The sequence below is a fragment of the Canis aureus genome, chromosome 11 (genome assembly GCF_053574225.1).
Source record: "Canis aureus isolate CA01 chromosome 11, VMU_Caureus_v.1.0, whole genome shotgun sequence".
NCBI classification, from domain to species: Eukaryota; Metazoa; Chordata; class Mammalia; order Carnivora; family Canidae; genus Canis; species Canis aureus.
The window spans coordinates 44,440,551-44,463,094 of NC_135621.1; the positions used below are offsets into that span (position 1 = coordinate 44,440,551).

A 22,544-nucleotide genomic window follows, 5' to 3' on the forward strand; every position below is an offset into this window, starting at 1 on the left:
GGCTCCATGCACTGGGAGCCCGACGTGGGACTCTATCCCGGGTCTCCAGGATCGCGCCCCGGGCCAAAGGCAGGCGCCAAACCGCTGCGCCACCCGGGGATCCCTAAAAAGGATTCTTTTTAGGGGGAGTTAGGGATTCATTATTCTGAAAACTGATAAATAAACATTTAATCTGGCTCTTCTACATAAATTGTACCTCAGGGTAATGCATATTTGGTGAGGGGTAGTGTCTTTTTATAGAAATGTTCCAATTAATAAAATGAAGAAGGAATGGGGAGCCTTTGTGGCTCAGCTGGTTCAGCCATCAGTTGGGTTTCGGCTCAGGTCATGAAGTCAGGGTCATGAGACAGACAGAGAGCCCAGTCAGGCTCCAGGCTCCAGGCTCCAGGGCGCAGGAAGTAAGTTTGTTTCTCTTCTCCTCCCCCCGCCCTCTCCCAGTCTCCCTGTGCTCCTCTTCCCCCACCTCCCGCCACACTCTCTAGCAAATTCAATCAATCAATCAATCAATCAATCAATCTTTTTAATGAAACAGTAGATTCGAGTAATCATTTATGGTAACTAACACTGCGAAAAAAAAATTCAAATCATCTAATCCTTCAAAAAGAAATAGGAAAGGGGATCCCTGGGTGGCTCAGCAGTTTGGTGCCTGCCTTCAGCCCAGGGCATGATCCTGAAGACCTTGGATCAAGTCCCGCATCGGGTTCCCTGCATGGAGCCTGCTTCTCCCTCTGCCTGTGTCTCTGCCTCTCTGTCTGTGTCTTTCATGAATAAATAAAAAAGAAATAGGAAAGAAAAAAAACTTGAGAAACCTTTCCACCAAATGCAATGTGTGAACATTTGAGCCTTGATCCAAACTAAATGTAAGATACCATTCAGGAAATTGTGCACTGACTAGATATGTGATATTCAAGAATTGTAGACTATTTAAATATCGTGATAATACTGTGATTATGTTTTTCAAAAGGTACAAATGAAAATGTTTACAAATAAAATATGGGACACCTGGGTGGCTCAGCGGTTGAGCATCTGCCTTTGGCTCAGGGCGTGATCCTGGGGTCCTGGGATGGAGTCCCACATCAGGCTCCCCACAGGAGCCTGATAAACAAATAAATAGATAGATAGATAGATAGATAGATAGATAGATAGATAGATAGATAGATGATAGGTGATAGATAGATAGATAGATGATAGATAGATAGATCCTTTAAAAAAAATGATGACCAGGATTTTCTTCGAAATAATCCAATAGGGGCAAGGGGAAGTGGCTGAGGGTATACTTGAAATTTAGCCATGAGTTGATCATTGTTGAATTTAAGTTATAAGTGCATAGAGCTTCATTACACTAGTCCCTCTACTTTTGGAGATATTTGAAATGTTCTTTAATAAAACAATTAAAAGAAAAAAAATCATGAAACCTGCATCTCCTGCCCCCGTAAAGAGTGTGGTAGGGGTAAGGCCTGTCAGCTTTTCTTCTTGGGACAGGAAAATAGGGGAATTGGGAGACTAACTGACAGGTGGCAATGAAGTAGGGGATGAAGACCCTAAGGGTTTGAGCCAGTGGCAGCAGCTTGGGAACAGGCTTCAAGCTGGTCATCAAGAAAGGAAAACCAAGAAGCTGGGATGAGCCTCGAGGCTTAAGAGCTGCGAGGTCTTAACCTGTTGAATGTCTTTAAGCCACAAACCTGTAAATAATCATAAGTCCTTAATTCTGAAAGAAAAAAAAAAAGAGCTATTTTGCTCCTTTAACCAACACGGGTTACACAGGACACTGTGCTTGCTGAGGTTAGGTTCATAAAAACACCAAAGACACAATCCTTGCTGTCTTGAAACTCGCAGTATTGCAAGAAGGCTAAAAACCTGTATTTGGAAAGCAGTATTGCTGGTTCAACATTAATGTATAAGGCAAGTAAACAATATATCCTGTATTTTGTCACTTAAAATTTATAGGAAAAAAAAAATATAGGGACAAAGAAAAAAGTCTGGAATGTGGTTTACACAAGCAACACAGAAAACAGGAGGACCACCCAAGTTTGTCTTTAGGAACCAGAGGTTTCATAGAAGAAATCGCTTTAGAGATAAAATTTGAAGATTAAATTGGTGTTTGCCAGGTCAAGAGCCAGGAGCAAGAGGATTTTAGAAAGAAGGAAATGAATTTGCAAAGGCATAACATGACACTACAAAGGCATATTCTGAGAACTACAAGTATCTTGTTTGCTGGAGCATAATGTAGGGGTCCTGAGACCTGTTCTCTAGCCTGCCATGAACACTGTAACTTACCTCCTTTGCTCTAGACCTGGGAAAAGGGGAAGGCCCTCTGCCTCCCTTTCAGCCTCTTAAAACTAGTTTCTTGATGGGAAAGGGAAAGGGGATCCCACTTGAAGGGGAGCTATGGGTTGTGGGCCAGGCTGCACCTTCGAGCCGTTTTAAAATGCAGTCCAAGAGAGGCTGATAACAAAAAGGAAAAGTGAGGGTTTCTTTCTTTCTTTTTTTTTTTTAATTTAAAGATTTTATTTATTTATTTATTCGAGGGAGAGAGAAGCCGACTCCCCACTGAGGCTCAATCAGAGCAGTATCCTGAGATCATGACCTGAACTGAAGGCAGAGGCTCAGCCCACTTGAGCCATCCAGACGCCCCAAAAAAGTGAGGTTTAAGGCCGAACAAAAACCACTGCTGTGAGTGTCAACATTCTACTTCCTTCAATTATAGATCCTCGTAGAAGGAGGAAGATGAATCAGTCGGAAATTCAGTCTCAACTTTTCCTGCTGCAGTAAGGCTTTTTAGCCACTGCAATTCCAAACGGGCTACCATCCAGCGTTTGCTTTATTTACTGCTGCACAATGTAAGTGCTCATCTAAACAGGTAGTTTCATGCACTTATTTCAAAACTACAGATTATACATAAAATACAGTAGAAAAGGTTGAGCACAAGGCTTGAGAGAAGCGACAAGAGATCGGTCGGTGTTACAAAAATGGGTCACAAAACGTGCATGGAAAATCTATGTAGCCTGGTTCTAGACAGGCAAGGCCTCTGTCACGCCCCTTGCACTGCACCGTCCACGCTTCATAAACACAACCGCGCGCCCACGCCCCTCGGCCGCTTCCCCGACAGTCACTTCCCCCGCCTTCGGGGGGCCCTGAGCACGGTCCCCCGCCACCGCGCCCTGCGTGGAGCAAGACGCCGCGCGCGAGCCGCCGCACCGGGCCGCTGCGTCCGCGGGGTCCCCCGGGGTCGCGGGGCCGCCGGGCCGAGGACGAGCGCTCAGGGCGGGGGCCCGGCGGGGCGGGGCCAGGGAAGGCCACGCCCCCTAGCCCCGCCCCGTCTCCGCCCCGTCTCCGCCCCGCCAGGTGCGCGTGCGCCGCGGCCCCTCCCGCCGCCCGGCCTAGCTCTTCCCCGCCCGGCGGCGAGCGCCCGCTTCTCCAGCCTGCTCCGGGCCTCGCGCGCGCGCGTCCCCCGGCTCCGCGGGAGGCCGTCCTCCTCGGCAGCCCGGCGGCGGGGCCATGGCGTGGCGGCGGCGGCCCGAGGCGGGCGTGGGGGCCCGCGGCGCGCTGGCGCTCTTGGCGCTGGCCCTGTACGCGCCCGGGGCCCGGGGCCGGGCGCTGGAGTGGTACTCGGCCGTGGTGAGCACCGAGTACGTGGACCCGCGCACGAACCGCACGGTGTGGAGCGTCTCGGAGAGCGGCCGCTTCGGCGACAGCTCGCCCAAGGAGGCCGCCCAGGGCGTGGTGGGCGTCCCGCGCGCGGCGGACCGCGACCCCGACGGCTGCGCGCCCGACACGCGCTTCCTCGTGCCCGCGCCCGGCGGCCGGGGGGGCGCGCCCTGGGTCGCCCTGGTGGCGCGCGGGGGCTGCACCTTCAAGGACAAGGTGCTGGTGGCGGCGCGGAGGAACGCGTCTGCCGTGGTTCTCTACAACGACGAGGGCCACGGGAACCTCACCACGCCCATGTCCCACGCGGGTGAGCCCAGGCCGGGGGACGCGGGGAGGCGGCGGGGCTTCTCCGCGGCTTGGTCCTGGCCGTCGGGGGCGGGGGGGGGGGAGCTCGGGCCTCGCCGGCGCCCCCCCCCCGCCCCCCCCGGCTGCGTTGGCAGGTAGGCGGGCCTCCAGGAGAGATTAGATCTTCGCCTTGGGCCCTTCGGGTGAAGGGAGGGGCCCTCTGCAGGGGGCCGTGGGGAGGACGGAAGACGTTAAAACCCACCCGGGGAGGATTGTGGTGGAAAGTCTCATGATTACTAATCATGGGTCCCTTTCCATTCATCATTTTCATAAAGTCAGGTGGGGTAGGAATTGAAGCTCCTTCCAAGTGCGCTGAAGTGGTGGCTTGGGCGAACTTTGGTGCCCCCCCCCCCCCCCCCCCCCCCGCTTACATAAAATGTGTCTTGAGTATTCCGAACTTCTGAGTCAGAAAACCTGGTTTAAGTGCAGATATGCCTTCTGATTTTCTCATCTAAAGAGATGGGGGAGTTTCTCAGTTGCAAGAGAGGGGAGGGTGTAATACTGGCCCTACTGGCAATCCGATTCTTGGGTTCAGGTGAAATTTTTCAGGTTGTGTTCATTCAGGAGGAGATCTTGCTCCTTGCCAGGCAACGCTTCCCACGCACCTATTCCCCAGGGCAACAGGTTGCATCTTCAAGCACTGATGACAGTTTAAGAGTTTTATTTTGCAAGGCGTCCTCAGAACTGAAATCCGAGTGCTATGGGACCAGTACCCAGCAGAGTGAGCATATTTCTGTTGTAATTTCTAAGAACATGACTCATTTTGAATTTATTGTGATTAAAGTCTTTTTTTTTTTTTTTTTAAAGTTGCTGCTGCTGCAAGTCAGACATCCTTTTTCCTTTACTTTTTTCATTCTGCTTCGATTTCGCAAAGGCAAGTTAGAACTTAACTATAATGAGGACAGAAAAGAAAGACTTTAGTTTTGGACTACTTTAGCAGTGATGGGAGTGGAAATCAATTGAGAGGTGAGAAAACTGTTAGAACAACTCTTTCAAGAAGGTTGACTTTGAGGGCTCAAGAGGTGCTGAGAAGTGGGCAGAAATTACAGGGCAAGGGAGGGTTAGGGTGGACCATGGTAGGGCATATTGAAATTGGATGGGAGTGATGTAGAGATCTAGGAGAGAAAGGTTGATGGGATGGGAGTGATGAAGAGATCCAGAGAGAGTTAGGTCTGCAAGAGTTAGGTCTTTAAGAAGGCCATGTGTTAGGTACTTTGGAGGGGTTAGCCTCAGGTAGTAGAGGGGGAATTTCTGAGTTGCCAGAGAGGGAAGTGGTTTTGGAAAGGAAATAGGAGCAGATTCTCACGTGATGACATTGGGTAAGGCATCATGTTTGGTGCTGTTATTCCAGTGATTACAAGTCTACCAAGTTGTCATTGTACCCAAGCCATGTTTCCATAAAACTACAATGAAAAGCCTTGTCAGATTTCAGAGAGCATTCCTAATACATTCTGTTGATGGTGTTTTCCCAGTTTTAGTAGTTCTGTTGAGGAAAAGAGGTTAGTGTGTCAGGATTCTCTGATTCTGGGTCCTTGCAGTCTCTTCTGAGTCTACAACATCTTCATTTGGACTCTTTCTTTTCAGTGGCAGGCACATCAGCTCCAGTTTTCTAAATCTGTTTAGTGCGTTTTTGATGACGTTAACATTTTTCCAGGCTAATAGCACTTGCTCTAACTAGGATTCAGCCACCTTGCTTGCTTTCGTAATTGACATAATTTATCCAGGCCCTGAAAAACACCTCAGTGATGTTTATTTTAAATCACTTATTTATTTGTTTATTTATTTATAAAGATTTTATTTATTTGTTCATAAGAGACACAGAGAGAGAGGCAGAGACACAGGCCAGAGGTAGAAGCAGGCTCCATGCAAGGGACCTGATCCTGGGACTCCAGGATCACACCCTGGGCCGAAGGCAGGTGCAAACCTCTGAGCCACCCAGGGATCCCCAAATCCTTTTAATATTTAAAATAAATTTTAGATGTCCATTCTTGCCTTTTTACTGTGAGAATCATTCTGTTTGAGAAAAAAGACAAAAGTAACAGCTTTAGCAATTTTTTTTAATGTGTGAAAGTACCCAGTAGGTAGGCACTGTGCCTTAGTGCTCTCCATACAGCAGCTAAGTTCATCCTCCCGACAATCTTAATGTAGGTATTTTAACCCCATTTTAATGGAGAAAGAAACAGGTCCAGTGTACCGGGGGGGGGGGGGGGGGGGGGGAACGGGAGGGGGGGGTTGGGATGTGTATATATAGCCATATCATTCTTTGTTGTGGGAAGGGCTGTCCTATCCACTATGGGATGTTTAGCATCCCCCGCCTCCACCTAGTAGCTTGCAATAGCACTCCTCCAGTTGTGACAACCAAAAATGTCTCTGGAGAATACCAAATGTCTAGGGGGAGAAGTGATGACAAATAATCCAATATTTTGAACCACTGATTTAAAGGGAGATTAATTTGTAACATTGTGACTAGTAGATTAACTAGAGGAAAACCTGCAGAGGTTCTAGTCAGTGTGTTGGGCTGATCCAAGTAGAAATAAAGTTGACCTTGAACAAAACAAAGCTTAGAGGAACCACCCCCCCAAGCAGTGGAAAATCTGTGTATAACTTTGGACTCCTCCCCCCCCCCCAAACTTAACTGCTAATGGTCAACTCCTGTTGACTAGAATTTTACCAATAATATAAACTGTCAATTAATATATCCTCTGTATGTTCTATGTATTGTATACTGGATTCTTAGAATAAAGCTAGAGGAAGAAAATGTTATTAAAATCATTAGAGAAAATACATTTACTGTAACTGTATTGGGAAAAAAAGATCCGTGCATACATAAGTTGACCCACACACCTCAAACCTGTGGTGTTCAAGGTTCAACTACCTGTATAAGGCCCAATGCTGTAATGGTGACTATAGGAATGGAAAGGAATGACCTTCACAGAACTTGGCCCACCTGGGGACAAGGGTATAGATATAAATGTATCATGACTTTTTGAGAATGGAATAGCATTAAGAATGGAATGAATGGAATTAAGTCAGAAGACAAACTGGCTTTAACATACTTGAATTTAAAATGTTACACGGAACCTTGAATGCAGTTAAAGTTAGGTTTCTTGCATTTTTTCAGAATGTGGCTGGAGGCAGTAAAAACCACAGATTTCTTTGCTTTCAGTGTTCCTATGTAGAACTGTTCTGTAAGTAGGTAGAGGTGGCTGCTTGTAAATTGAATCATGATGATCTTTTCCCATGAATTCTCCAGTTTTTCTTAAGCCTGTTGCTTGACTCTATTAAATCCAGTATAAGATACTTTGGGTATAAATCAGTGTTTTATTGTGGTTCTAAAAATAAAACCATGACTTTAAGATAATCTATCAGAACAACTATACAGACTGTTAAACTAATTCTCTGTTTATTAATTATAGTTAATTCTTTTTATGTTAGCACACAGAATAATGGGTAGCCCCTTTGGGCCAAGTATTGTGCTTGCTCGAATATAGAAATGCATAAGACGCCTGCCTGCCTTTGAGGAGTTTCTGACCTGGTGGGAGCAGTAAACAACTTTCCAGACAATATGGTTTGGACCTTGATGGAATTATATGCACAATGCTTAAGAAGCATAAAGGAAGGACTTCTAAAGTAGACACTGCAAGGGTAACTAGAAGTTAGTTTGACCAAGATGAGTAAAAATTGATACAAGTCAAATCATGCAAACGAAAGCTTTTATAGAGTATTGGCCTTAGTGTAATTATTGTTGATTAATAAGTAGGATGATCCTTTAGCCGAAATCTTGGCACGGCCTCTTAAGAATAGATTCATTCATTCTTTATACAGTTTAGTTCGTTCATTTTGTTAACAGCTGTTTACTGAGTGCCAGGTGCTGGCAACGCTTAAAGCTATGTTTGAAGAAGGGGCTAGAGTTGGGGTAGAGGGAGATGACAAAGACGTAGAGCTTTGCATTTGCAGAGCAATGGTAAGTAGTTTTTTATGAATAATAAATTTTTGATGATGTTTAATGCTATACTCAATTGATCCAAAAATACGGATTTGAAGTATGTATTTTGCTGCTATAGGAAGACAAATGGCATCTCACAGGCACCCTTAGAAGGAGGGATTAACTAAGATGATTCCCAGAAAGATTGAGTGTTGAAGGACACATTGATAGAGAAGGTGCCTCTGAGTGTGTGTGGTGTGTGGAAGGTGGGGGTTGGACAGGAATAACATTGCAAAAGGCTGAAGCCCTGAGATAAAATAATGCTTTTAGGAGCCCTGCAAAGAGTTGCATATTCAACAGATACAAAATATTTTTGAGCAAGTTGAATTATCCAAAACATAGTTTAAAATTCCAAGAAAAGAATTGCATTTGCTTTTGTTTCCTCCTGACACTCCCTAGCCAACCATAAAAACATTTGTTTCGCATAATACCTTCAAATTTCAGAGACATTTGCATACTTATTGGGTGTACTATTTGTATTAATATTTTCCTTACTGCAGTATTTCAACTATAATACTAGAAGATATCTTAGCCAGTTTTTTTCAGGTAGATTTATTCATGCAGAAACTCTTCTGTGGGTCATCACTGCATGATGTTGGGCTACAAGAACTAATAAATAAGAACAGGTAGTACTCGTCTAGTGATGGAGAGAGACTCATAAAGAAATTCTAGTAGGTGTTTTACACACCTGCTAGAGCTGTATCTAAGAGGCACTGATGCATTGCAGGCACAAAGGAGTGGGTGGTTTGAAAAGCCTTGAGTTGAGCTTGTGCTGAATCTTAAAGATTTGACCAGGAATTTTTCAGGTTAGGGGGCAGAAGATAGAGTATGGAAGTTACGAGAAGGAAAGAAAACCTGAAATTTAATGGGATTCTTTTGGTGGGACTCTAAGATGTATTTGTTGCTGCCTGACTTAGTTTTCTAGAGCAGAAATCTAATCTACCACTTTAAATATTTCAGTAGTTCCCACCCCCTTCAAAAGATTGCTGAAATCTATATAGTTTCCTTTGAAAGGATAGAAATGGTACACTAGACTCATATGTAATCTCTAGAATTTTGAACCTATTGACCAAGACAGGATTTCTTACTTTTTTGTTTTTGAGCAACAGGTGAGAGGAGCACAGATATTTGAAAGGAAACGGAAATATATGCAACTTTATTTTTGGCACAGAAAAGTCTTATATTATGGATAATTTGGCTTGCTAAAAGAGTACTATACTTGGTATTTATTATTTGACAAGTAGGTTTATCATCGTGTACTCTGTATACAGTCGTTTTGCTAAGTAGAACAAAAATAAACTGCCTTTATATTTTGCTGTCTAATGGTGAGAGGTATAGATACTTTGGGGGAGGGAGAGGGATTGTACTAGATGACCTTTTTTTTTTTTTTTTTTTTTTTTTAGATGACCTTTTTTACATAAGCATGACTGGTAGGAGTGTTAAGGCCTAGGGAAGAAAAATCCTAAGCTTTCTCTTCTCTCTCCTGAGTCTTTGAATTTTTGTGTACTGTGAACAAACTGTTATTTAGATGGAAAATAAGCTGTGATAGACCCTCTAGGATTGGCCTGAGGAGGTGGCAGCGTGTCAGGAGATAAGGGTGGGGCCAAATGAGGTGCTTGTGCCTGATACCCCTTCCAGGTTGTACGCACAGTGACTCTACTCCAAGCTAGTGCATTTTTACTCAGCTACTCTGCCTCCAGTTGAACCCAAAAAATGTTCCAGAAAAGCAAATCATGGTATAGAATGAGTCTTCATTCTGAGTTTTATTAATTTAAAATAGTTTCCAGAGGCAATCTTGTTGCTATAATTAGTATAGCAAATCGTTTAGCCATCATCGTAGACACAGGTTTTTTTTTTTTTTTCATGATTTCTTTTAACTCAGTGAACTGTTCTAGTTTACTAGGTGAATAATTTCAAGTTTATAATGCAAGTGTTTTCTCTCTCTTTCTTTCTTTCCTTTTTTTTTTTAATGTATTCATGAGAGACAGAGACAGAGACACAGGCCAAGGGAGAAGCAGGCTCCATGGAGGGAGCCTGACGGGGGACTCTGGGACTTGATTCCGGTCTCCAGGATCATGCCCTGGGTCGAAGGCGGCGCTAAACCGCTGAGCCACCCGGGCTGCCCAATGCAAGTGTTTTCAGTTCAGAGTATCCCTCTGATAATCAGTGTTGTTAGTAGCCTCTCCCTTTGGAAATTTTGGTGTTCAGGAACCTCTCTAATCTTGATTCGTCTTCTACCTCTCATTTATTCATTCATTTATTCAACAAATTTTTATTAAACACTTTCTGCGTGCCAGGTTCTATGTAAGGCACTGGGGATAAAGAGATATACAAGATGCCTTTCCATATCCAGTAGTTCTCCCCCTTATCCATGGGTTTCAGTTACTCCCGGTCAACCTGGATCTCAAAGCAGATGATCCTCCTTCTGACCATAGGTCAGAAGGTTAGAAGTAGTCTAACATTAAGTCATAATAATTGTGTCATTAACCTTACATCATCTCATCATGTGGGCATTTTATCATCTCACATCATCACAAGAAGGGTGAGCACAGTACAAAATATTTTAAGAGAGACCACATTTATATAACTTTTTGTACAGAACAATAATAATTCTACTTTATTATTAGTTGTTAATCTCTTACTGTACCTAATGTATACATTAAACTTTGTTATAGGTATATAAAGGAAAGAAAATAGTATACATAGCAGCATTCAGTGCTATCTGCGGTTTTAGGCATCCACTGGGGGGGATCTTGGGATGTATCCCTCATGAAAAGGGGGACAACTATATTTTAGTCACTAACCAAATTGGATCACTAACCATCCTAAATACATTTTTATGATGATTTCACAGCCAACTTTTCCTGTCCTTCAAGGTGTAGCTCAAGTGCACTTCATAGGGAAAAAGTTCTCTCCCACCTCTTACAAAATTATCACTTCATTTTCTGTAGCTCTTTGTATTCTTCTCTTAGTAAATAAGCCATAGTCCAAAATAGAAAAATTCTCATTCTCATTTTATAGCTGAAGAAATATTCTCACAGAGGGTAGTTTTCTCCAGACTTAGACAGTGGGTAACAGTGAGATTTGAACCCATCCTGTGTGGCTCTGAAGCCTTGGTCCCCCATAAGGGGAAGGCAGGGCAGAGATACTGTGTGGGAGTTGGGTCTTCAGGCCCTAGAACTGGCTTTTCCAGGTGGTATATGACATTCAGCAACTCTTTTCAGATTTCTGAGCCCTCATCTGTGAAATGATAATTTGGCCTGTATAATTCAAGTGAGATGTAAATATGAAAGTGCTTCAAAGTTGGTTTTCCCCAATTAACACAAAGAGCATTATGTCTGTACTGGAGGGTTTATGTAGCTGTGGATGTGGCATAGATACAGATTTGTTTTCTGTATAAAACTTTTTAACTGAGATAGGCACATGGGGTTCATTAAACTGTTCTTTCTACTTTAGTGTGTGCTTGAAATTTTCCACAAGAGGTTTATGAAAAAGGCTTTCAGCTTATAAAGTGCCATGTAATTAGAAGTGGTATAACTGCCATAATAATTATTTCTGTGCTTGTGTTTTTCAGCTTCTAGATGTTTGTTTTCCTGAAGGCAGGAAATGCCTTCCTCCTTATTGTATCTCCCCAGTGATGACATGGCAGACTGTGTGAGTGAGGAAACCAATACAGTTCTTGCTAAGTGACACTTGGCCTGGGTCAAAGGATCGGCCTCCAGGCAAGAGCCACCTTAGAAGGGTGCCCTTCTAATGTTTCAGTAACTAAATCCTGATGGCAGGGGGTCACAGTGGATTTGCTACAGATCAAGTTTCTCTCTGCAATAAAATTGTTATAATGCAGTTTCAAAGTGATGCCAGAGAACATTCTTTATGTATATTTTTAAAATTAGTTTTCGAAGAGGTAATATGCACACATGGTACAGACTTTTTACTGTGTGCAGCTCTTCTCCTCAGACGCAATCAGGATCCCTTGTCTCTGGGCCGCCTTCCAGAAGCAGTCCAAATTGATGTGACATATGGATCTATCATCCACATAGTTTGACATGTTGCTTTTTTCCTCTTCTGTCCTCTTGAGTATTGTCCATACTAATAGAGTCATCACCTCAATCTGTGTACACATATTGTAGTTTAGGGAACCCTCTTCCTTTTGATGTTTAGATTGTGATAGCAAAAACTTAGAGAAAACAAATTTGACAACAAATATCTTTACAGATACCTCTTGTTCACATATGCAAGTCTATCTGTGCAATTAAGTTCTTGGACATGGAATTGCTGAATCAAAGAGCTGTGCATTAAATTTCTTGAGGAAAATAAATAAATAAACATGTTTTGATAGCCATTGCCCTCCCTGCAGGATTGTAATAATAAACTCCCCCTGCATTGTGCAACAGTGCAGATTTGTGCTCATTCTTGCCAATATAGAGGATCAAAACTGTTTGATCTTTGCCAGTCATATAGGTACAGATGGTCCCCAACTTAACTATGGTTTGTTTGGCAGTTTTTTGACTTTATGGTAGCACAAAAGTAATAAACATTCAGTGGCAACCACACTTCAAATTTTGAATTTGGATCTTTTCTGGGGCTAGCGATACGCCCTACAATACTCTCTCATGATTCTGGGTTGTGGCAGCAGCCCCAGCTCCCAGTCTGCCATGTGATCATAAAGGCCGACAGCCAATACATTTACAACCATTCTATACCCAGACCACCATTCCATTTTTTGCTTTCAGTGTTATATTCAGTAAATTACATGAGATAGCATTTTCCTTTAGGCTTGGTGTTAGAGGATTTTGCCCAAGTGTAAGCTATTATAAGTGTTCTGAGCTTGTTTAAGGTAAGGTAGGTTAAGCTGTGATGTTCAGTAAGGAGTATTAAATGCATTTTCTATTTAGGATATTGTCAACTTCGGTTTTCAAAATGCATCCCATCACAAGTCTTAAAAAGGATTTTTAAATTTTTTGTTTTGTTTAGGTTTTTTTTGTTTGTTTGTTTTGTTTAGGTTTTTAAAAAGATTTTATTATTTGAAAGAGCACAAGCAGGGGGAGCTGCAGAGGGAGAGGGAGAAGCAGGCTCCCCGTTGAGCAGGGAACCCGCAATGTGGGGCTTCATCCCAGGACCCTGGGACCATGACCTGAGGCAAAGGCAGACACTTAACCAACTGAGCCACCGAGGCACCCCTTGAAGATCTTTTTAATGTTTTCATTTGTACGATGACTTTTCATGTGTTTAGAATCTATTTGTTGGGGAGTGACTGCAGAGGCATACAGGTTTTCTTTTGGGGGCAATGAAAATGTTATTGAATTAGATTGTGGTGATGGTGGGACGCCTGGGTGGTTCAGTGGTTGAGTGTCTGCCCTCAGCTTAGGGCATGATCCGGGGTCCTGGGATCAAGTCCCACATCAGGTTTCCTGCACAGAGCCTGCTTCTCCATCTGCCTATGTCTCTGCCACTCTCTCTCTTTCTCTCATAAATAAATAAATAAAATCTTAAAAAAAAAAAAAAAGATTGTGGTGATGGTCACCCAGCATTTGTGAATATACTAAAAACCAGTGAATTGTATACTTCAAAAGGGTGAATTTTATGGCATGTGAATTCTGTCTCACTAAAGCTGATATTTAAAGAAAAGTTTCTGTCTTTTCTGCAAACTGTCGTCATTTCCTTTTTCTGTTACTCTTTCTCTTACAGGAAATTGTTTTCTTTGTATGTTACATGTATCCCCCCCCATTGCTTTTTTGATCTTGATTCCTTGATTTTGCTGTTTTTTAGATGTGGAAAATTTTCATTTTTCTATTTCCTCTCATATATATTTAAATCTTTGATTTAGTTGGAACTTACTTTACCATAGACTGTGAGGAAGGGATGCAGCTTTTTAAAATTTTCCTTCAGGTAATACCCAGTTATCTCCATACCATGTTTTTATAAATAATCCATTTTACCCCAGTGATTTAAGATTACAGTTTTATCATATACTAAGTTCTTTTTTATATTTGGGTCTAATTTCTGGACTTTTGATTCTATTCCATTATTTTGATTATCTTCCTTTGCTACTACCACACTGTTAATTACTTTAATTATAAAGCTTAGTCTAGGTTCTACTTTTAAAAAGGCTTCCTGATCATTCATGATTATTTTTCTCCTGATGAATGTCAGAAACAGCATTTTTAAGGCTTTAAGAGTCCTATTGATATGTTATGGTTATTACATTAATTTATACATAGATTTATGTAAACTGATTGTTTACCTCTTCTTTCCTATATATATTTTTTTGTATTATATCTGCTCATGTCTTTAGACCAGTGTTAATAGTGATCAAAGTAGAAATTCTCAGATTCTTCCATATGATTAATAGGCATGCTTAATTATTATATATTATATTCATAGGTAAAATTAGTTTGTATCGTTCTCTTGATTTATTCTCATGTTTGGCTTTATTATCTAGAAATAATTTTTTGAACGTTAAAGTTTTTTTACTCTGCTGTTGAACAATTTTAGTACCATCAGTGTTAAAGTTTTGATGGTATAATTTACTTGTAAAATTGAGTGGAGCTTTTACTTTTTGGGGGGTAGTTTTTAGAGACTTAACTCCAATTCTAATGTAATCAGTCTGTTTTCTCTTTTGGTACCAGTTTTGCTAACTTATGTCTCCCTTGAAAATTAAACATTTTTTTTGTAAGTTTTTGAATGTTATATAATGAACAAGCTGTAGTACTCTTATATTTCTCTCTTACCTGTCTCTGTATCTCATTTTGCGTTCTTCATATTGACTTTCTCTGTTCTTCCCTACAGGAACAGGAAATATAGTGGTCATTATGGTTAGCTATCCAAAAGGAAGAGAAATCTTGGATCTGGTGCAGAAAGGCATTGCAGTCAAAATGACCATAGAGGTTGGCACCCGTCATGTACAAGAGTTTATCAGTGGTCAGTCTGTGGTATTTGTGGCCATCGCCTTCATCACCATGATGATTATCTCATTAGCCTGGCTGATATTTTACTATATACAGCGTTTCCTATACACTGGCTCACAGTTTGGAAGTCAGGTAATTGTGTGTAATTTTGGTTAACTTTGCTTTTTAAAAGATAGTTCATAAGTATTTCTCATATGTATTCCCTGAAGTTATATTAGAGTTTTGTGGGGTTTTTTGGACCATATTCTTAATTTCATTTTTGCTCACACTATTTAATTAATATAATTTTTTAAGTAATTTTTTTAATTAGAATACATTGAATTTTCTGTTCTGTGGGAAATTGAATACCTTTAAATGGGGTCACTTTTTGCATGTTTTGCTCCCGCAAATATCCTCCTTCCCTTTTTTCAGACATGAACGAATAATAAATAGGCCTTTGGTAGAGTGGACCTGGTTCTGTGTTTAAAACAAAGAGATGAGGATCCCTGGGTGGCTCAGCAGTTTAGCACCTGCCCTTGGCCCAGGGCGTGATCCTGGATTCCCAGGATCGAGTCCTCAGATCAAGTCCCACATCAGTCTTGGCTCCCTGCATGGACTCTGCTTCTCCCTCTGCCTAGGTCTCCGCCTCTCTCTCTGTCTGTCTCTCATGAATAAATAAATAAAACAAGGAGAACCTTGGGCCCCAAGGCAGGGAGCAGAGTAGGAGGGGCTTCCTGGCTTCCATTGTGGGACAACTTTCAATGCCATTTCTCTGCAGAGAGACAGTGTCTCTGTCACAGCAAAGAGAAAGGCAGTGGAAGAGCCAGAGGCATCCACAAACCTTTGAATTTCACACTTATCCTGTTGTCTTGAAAAGCCACTCTTTCTGGCTCTGTCATTTCTGGGATATCTTGAACTTGCTGACTAGATGAAAGCCTCTTTTGTTTTAGAGACAGGCATTAGTAGATGAATCAGTGGGATCCCTCCCCCCATCTTCAGCTTCTTACTCTCTTGCCAATATTTAAACATAAGAATTGGAAGGCAGCTATGCTCACCGCTATACCAACATTCTTGATCAAACAGCTCTTAAGTTAAATGTGGCTATTTTATACATTAAGATGTAAGTGGTAATGTTTGTTATTTTCATTGTAGTCATTTAACTTTGTTTTTTAAATGAAATTTTTTTGTGGTGTATATGAATTTTTTAAAATAATGACAAAATTTTTAGTGATAATAATATTTTTCCTACCTAAGAGCCATAGGAAAGAAGCTAAGAAAATCATTGGCCAGCTTCCACTTCATACTGTAAAGCATGGAGAAAAGGTAACATTTTCACGGTTTTTGTTTGTTTCCTTTAGACTACAGTATGCATCTGTTCATATGTCTAAGTAAAACTTTCCTGGGATACCTGGATGGCTCAGTGGTTAAGTGTCTGCCTTTGGCTCAGGGCGTGATCCCAGAGTGCCAGAATCAAGTCCCACATAGGGCTCCTTGCATGGAGCCTGCTTCTCTCTCTGCCTGTATGTCTGCTTCTCTCTCTGTGTGTCTCACGAGTAAATAAATAAAATCTTTAAAAGACAAAACAAAACTTTCCAGCCTGTTAAACTCCTATTGAACATGTGGAGTTTTGGCTAGTTTGAGTTAGTACTAACTTGCATACATGTGTTCATTTTAGAGAAGGGTTAGTAGAAATTCAGTTGCACATATGAAGAGCCTTCTAAACCCGTGCCACCAGATAAGGTAGCCATTGGTTGTGTACAGTTTTTTTAATTTAAATGGTTGAAATTGAACTTAAAATTCAATTCCTGAGTCACACTAACTACATGCTAAATACTCAAATGACCCTCTTGCCTGGTTGCTACCATACTGGACAGGCCTGACATGTCCATCACCTAAGAAAAGTTCTACTTGTTGGTAAAACCCAGATGACTCTAAGGAAGGTAAAGAACTTCAAATTCCCTTAGACCATAGACCTTTGATACTTTAAATTCATTTCTGTTAAATCTGAGGCTATGTATCCATTCTCTTTGATTCCCTTAATTACAGGAAGAAAAAAATGGTAATTTGTAGAGAAGGGTAGAAAAGATATACTTAAAATTACTTAAAAAAAAGAAAAGAAAAGAAATGGGGGCACCTGGGTGGCTCGGCAATTGAGCATCTATCTGCCTTTGGCTTAGGTCATGATCCTGGGGTCCTGGCATCAAGTCTCAGATAGGGCTCCCCGAAGGGAGCTTGCCTCTCCCTTTGTCTGTGTCTTTGTCTCTGTGTGTCTCTTATGAATAAAAAATCTTTAGAAGGAATGGATGAAAGAAAGAAAAATTTTTAGGAGCACCTGAGTGGCTTAGTCGGTCAAGCGTCTGCCTTTGGCTCAGGTCATGATCCCAGGGTCCTGGGATCCAGCCCTGCCTCAGGCTCCCTGCTTCTCCTGCTTCCTCTGCCTTTCTCCCTGCTTATATATACTCACTGTCAAAAAAAAAAAAAAAAAAAAAATCTTAAAAAAATAAACATTTTTGACATGGCCAGCTTGAGACATAAAAAGTCAAAATCATACCAGAGTTTTAAAGCATTTTGGGAATGGGACAGATCCTAAGTCCAGAACCTCAGATTCTTAGAGGATCAATTCTTTTTTTATTTTTTATTTTTTAAATTTTTTTTATTTTAAAGGATTTTATTTATTTATTCATGAGAGACACAGAGAGAGAGAGAGAGAGAGAGAGAGAGAGAGGCAGAGGGATAAGCAGGCTCCATGCAGGGAGCCCGACATGGGACTCAGTCCCGGGTCTCCAGGATCAGGCCCTGGGCTGAAGGCGGCGCTAAACCGCTGAGCCACCGGGGCTGCCCCAGAGGATCAATTCTTTAAGAGGAAAACAGTTGCTAATGCAGTAGTAGTAAGTTTTTTAACGGTCTGTCTTCTGTGTTTTGAAATGTTGATAAGTGTGTTGACTTGTTGGTTCTGTTGTTTTGAAATTCATTTCATCTCACCAAATTGTTGAGATTTCATCTATTCCACCCTCCACTTCCCCTTCGAAAAAGAGAAAGAATAACTGTACTTATTTTATGTATCCCTTCTTTTGATCAACTTAAAGGTTTAAAGCAGAAATAATACTCATTAAATTATAAACTTTTGATTTTCTTCTAAGCTTTAGATTCTGATATTAATGGTTTATTTAGTGTATTTAATATGAAGATACTCTTGGAATTATATTGTTGACTTCCATTCTTTCCCTAATGCATTATGCAGAAGTAAGAGTTGAATTTTAATAGTTTGTGCAGGGTACTGGTTTCTTCCCATGAAGATGTACTGAACAGAAAAAGTAAAAAAAAATAAATAAATAAAAAACAAGTTTCTCATGTCATGGCTTGAGATTAGCACCTGATGTGCAGATCATTGAGGGTCCTTGAAGAGGGAGTCTCCAGTGAATGCCTGTGACAAACTCTATATACATTGCACACAGTTGGTTGCTGGATGAGCATGCGGTTTTATGTTCCCCTTAGACTATGTCTTCTCCGTAGCAGAAAATCTCTGTCTATAAATATGAGCAGACAGACTTATATGAATAATATACTGAATTGAGTCTTTGAGAACATAAGTAAATTGATAGTATTTTCTTCCTATACAGAGGTTTTTTTGTTTGTTTGTTTGTTTGTTTTTATTCATTTGAGAGTGTGAGAGCACGACGAGCACAGGGGAGGGTTAAAGGGAGAGAGATAAGCAGACTCCTTGCCGAGCAGGGAGCCCGATGTGGAGCTTAATCCCAGGACCCTGGGATCATTACATGGGCTGAAGGCAGACACTTAACCTACTGAGCTGCCATGCTGCCAGAGCATTTCTTGGTACGGAACATTTTTGAAAACGTGATTCGACTATATTTGAAAGTTGTCAAAATAATGGTTAAGAAAAGATCCCTAAATGGTCCGTGAGATACATACATGGATTTTTTTTTTTCAAGTTTTATTTCTTAAATAATCTCTATACCCCATGTGGGGCTCGAAATCATAACCCCCATACCAAGAGTCGCATGCTTTGATCAAGCCAGCCAGCCACCACAGACATGGATTTTCTGATTCCGATTAAATTTATACAGAAAAATGTTGTGTTTTCTTAAATCTACATCTTGTCCAATTCTAGAGAACTTGTCCAGGTATTTGTTTTCTAGTTTTTCTTTTCTTATGGACTCATTCACAGTAATGGATAAGCTTACCAGCCAGTAGGGACTTTAAAAATTATCTCATCATTTTTGTATGGCATATGATAAATGATATTTATTTAGCAGCAAGATACAATTTTAAGTATTGTTAATGGAATTTTAATACAGTCTTTGATAACAATAATCAGTTTTTATTGCTTGCTTGCTAACAAGTGATGTACATGTCTCAGTATATCTTTAAAATAATTATATAAGGACAGGGTAGCTGTGTTCCCATAAAATACACTTGCTAAAGTTGGAACTACTTGCAGACACTGGTTGGTAGTTCTTCAGTCCATCCCAGAATCAAAGAGCATCTCATTGGCCTGTCTTGGGTCAGATGACCATTCTGGCCGTGCCTGCTTTGTTTGATGGGATAAGGCCAGGTGGTTCCTGTGGGGGGTACCCAGGGAAATGGAGGAAGGGTGCATACCACCAAAAAGGTTGATGACCCATGGATTCTTAGAAGTGGAAGTTTTGTCACAAGACTTCTTCCTTGGCAAGTTTTATTTATTTTTACCTTTGTTAAATTTGATGGATGAAAAATGGTAATTTATATTAATCTATAATTCTTTTATTACTAGTGAGGGGAGTATTTTCAGATATTTAACCATTTGTGTTTTCTCATTTGCAAGTTGTAACTATGTTCTTTATAGTGAAAGTACTCTTTTTGTTTTTAATGATTCTAGAAATGATTCTAGAAATCCAATCTTACTGGATATTCTCTATAAGTTTTATATATGAAAAATAATTTTTATCATAGTAAAGTAGGCATTTGTATTTCTACAACCCTTAAAATTTGAATACTACCTATTATCTAAAAACTGTGTCTGATTAGGTAGACAGTGACTTTTTTTCCTTTTCAGCTAGATTCCTTAAATAATCTCTGGACAGTGGTAACAGTAAATACTAAGTAGAGATTGTGTTTAGCTCCTGGTTGTACCCTTGTAGTACAGATTTTGTCATTGTTTTATCCAGGACGTTGTGAGTTTTATCAATCATAGACCATGTAGCAAGGATGTAGTGAACTTTTTCCTTTCGTTTTTACAGGGAATTGATGTCGATGCTGAAAACTGTGCAGTGTGTATTGAAAATTTTAAAGTAAAGGACATTATCAGAATTCTGCCGTGCAAGTATGTTTTTTATCCTTCCCGAGATGCTACAAATTACTGGATCAGTTTCAGGTTTCTGACAAAAGTGTTAACGCGTCCTTTTATGACGTGAGGATCTTGCTATCGCGTAATGATCTTGTGATCATCTCATCCTTTAGGAAGAAAGCTTCAGGCCTTCTAGGCTCCTGGATTATATTACTTTAAAATTGCTTACGCGATCGCAGGCCCTAAGGCAGACCTGTTATAGATCTTTGCCATGGATTGGCCTTTAGTCTGAAACAAGGCTTCGTTCCTGGGAATTCCATCATATATTTGGCTGTGCAAAATGTACAGTGTGGGAGCAAGGAAACTGAAGCATGACTCGTGAGGACCCTAGGGAAAGGGCGAGAAGTGGCTAGCAGAGAGAGTGGGTCAGGGAGGGCAGTGGTTTGCTATTATTTACACCCTTAGTTTTAGTTCTTTTGGGAGTTCTGCAAAATAAGTTTTTCTCACTTTAGGTGAGAGGGGTTTTGCATTAGCAGTGGGAAGTTGAGATTTCCATTTTTTTTAATGATGGGATACTTTGATTAACTGATAACCGTTTAGAAGAATGGCTTTTATCAGAAGGGTGCATAGAAATTATAATATGCTTTCAGCCTGATCAATTTTAATTATGTTTCCAACCTATTAGAAGCAGGTCAGAAATTGATATGTAATTACAGTTATGATACTACATAAGTACTACATAAGTAGTATGTATATAAATACTCTATAGTAGATTAAGTTCTCAGTAATTCTGTAGAAAAAACAAATGAACAAATGAACATCAGAATAACAAAAGTTTCCAGAATAAAGATAGCTAACTTCAGTCTACAGGCTTTTATCTGAGGTTGGTATGGTGGGTACTATTAATAAATTAGACTCAGTGTGTCCTGTGGAAAGTTTTTAAAATAGAAAACGATTTTTATCTAGGATGGTTTAGGGCTAGTCTTTCTGATTTAAGAATGATGCTTTGGGATGCAGCACAAATGAACAGCCTGGGGCTCACTTCCTTTGCAACACTAGATCTTCCCTGCTGGGTCTTGTCCTTTACCCTCAACAAAAGTGTTGCTTATGCTCATTTCCTGATCTCCTGATCTGGGGTTTTTTACTTATTTCCCCTCATTTTCTCCCACGCTTTAACAATATTTCCCAATAAAGCCAACCTATTTCCTTTGTGTTTTTGTGAAAATTATTCCACTGGGTCAGTTTCATTTCAGTTTGAGGATGGAAAGATCAGAAGACCAGCTGGGCTAGACTATGTTATATAATTATGTACTGTCATTTTTAACTGCACTAACAGACTTCCATATGAAGAAAAGGTCTTCATAGAACAGCATGAATGAGGAACTCGGTATTTACTGTGCTCAGCACTGTTGTAAACATGTTACTTATTTGCTGCTGAGAATAGCCTGCCGTGTAGGTGCAGAGGTTAAGCAACTAGTTCAGAGTCCCAGTATCACGTCACACAGCTAGTATAGAGCCATGGGTCCTATACCCACTCTTCCTGACTCATCTTCATTCTTGCGGAAAACAGATTCACCACATAGAAGGCAAAGTTAGCCATAAGTGAGTAGAAAGAAAATACATAAACAGTTTTTCTTTTTCTAATTCTGAAAGTGATCATTATAGAAAAATGTAGAGTATACAAAAATATGTTAAGACAGAAAATAAGTGTTTTTTTAAAAACCGAAAACCCAAAGATGATGTTTATATTTTGCTGTATTTCTTTTTGATTAATTTCATGAACTTATATAAGATACTCTCAGTTTATTATTATTAGTTTACTTCTGGTTTTCTTATGCTATATTTATTCCCAAAAGGCTCGAAAGTAAGTTACAGAGGCACAGAAAAATACAACCTAGCATGAAGTGAAAATAAACCATGCTATTTTTGCGGAGTGAAGGGAAAATTTCCCTTTAAGTTCCAGATTCTGTTTAACATGGAAAGTAGAATAGATAATTACATAGAGTAAGTGAAAATAAAATGTTGATTTGAAGTCATTTTACTTGTATTGAGAAGATGAGTTAGTAGAATGTGTTGTTTCCTTTATAAGATATAAACATTTATTTTAAAACATTAACACATACTTAATTTTTTTAGGCATATTTTTCATAGAATATGCATTGACCCATGGCTTTTGGATCACCGCACGTGTCCAATGTGTAAACTTGATGTCATCAAAGCCCTGGGATATTGGGTTTGTTACATTTTTGTTTATATTCAATCTCTGCCCCGGTTCTTCCTGAGCGATTCAATTTCATCACTGACCAGAGGCAAGAGGAATGGACTAAGTGCTCCTTCAAACATCTTTGTAGTTCCCTGAAGAAATTGTCCTCCTGATTAAAAATGAATGTTTAAG

At 40.6% G+C, this 22,544-nt stretch overlaps 1 protein-coding gene across 2 annotated transcripts in view; it reads left to right on the forward strand.

The window, feature by feature from the left end:
* The first annotated feature begins 3,483 nt into the window (after positions 1-3,483).
* The window catches only part of RNF149 (ring finger protein 149), a 31,867-nt gene continuing 12,806 nt past the window's right edge, over positions 3,484-22,544 (forward strand). For both annotated transcript variants that reach the window (XR_013389350.1, XM_077915010.1), the window contains exons 1-5: positions 3,484-3,955; positions 14,768-15,018; positions 16,120-16,188; positions 20,103-20,185; positions 22,286-22,382. Coding sequence is in view for 1 of the 2 variants with exons in the window: in XM_077915010.1 (XP_077771136.1) it covers positions 3,499-3,955; positions 14,768-15,018; positions 16,120-16,188; positions 20,103-20,185; positions 22,286-22,382 (957 nt within the window). In the remaining variant the exon portion in view is untranslated. The remainder of the gene's footprint in view (positions 3,956-14,767; positions 15,019-16,119; positions 16,189-20,102; positions 20,186-22,285; positions 22,383-22,544) is intronic.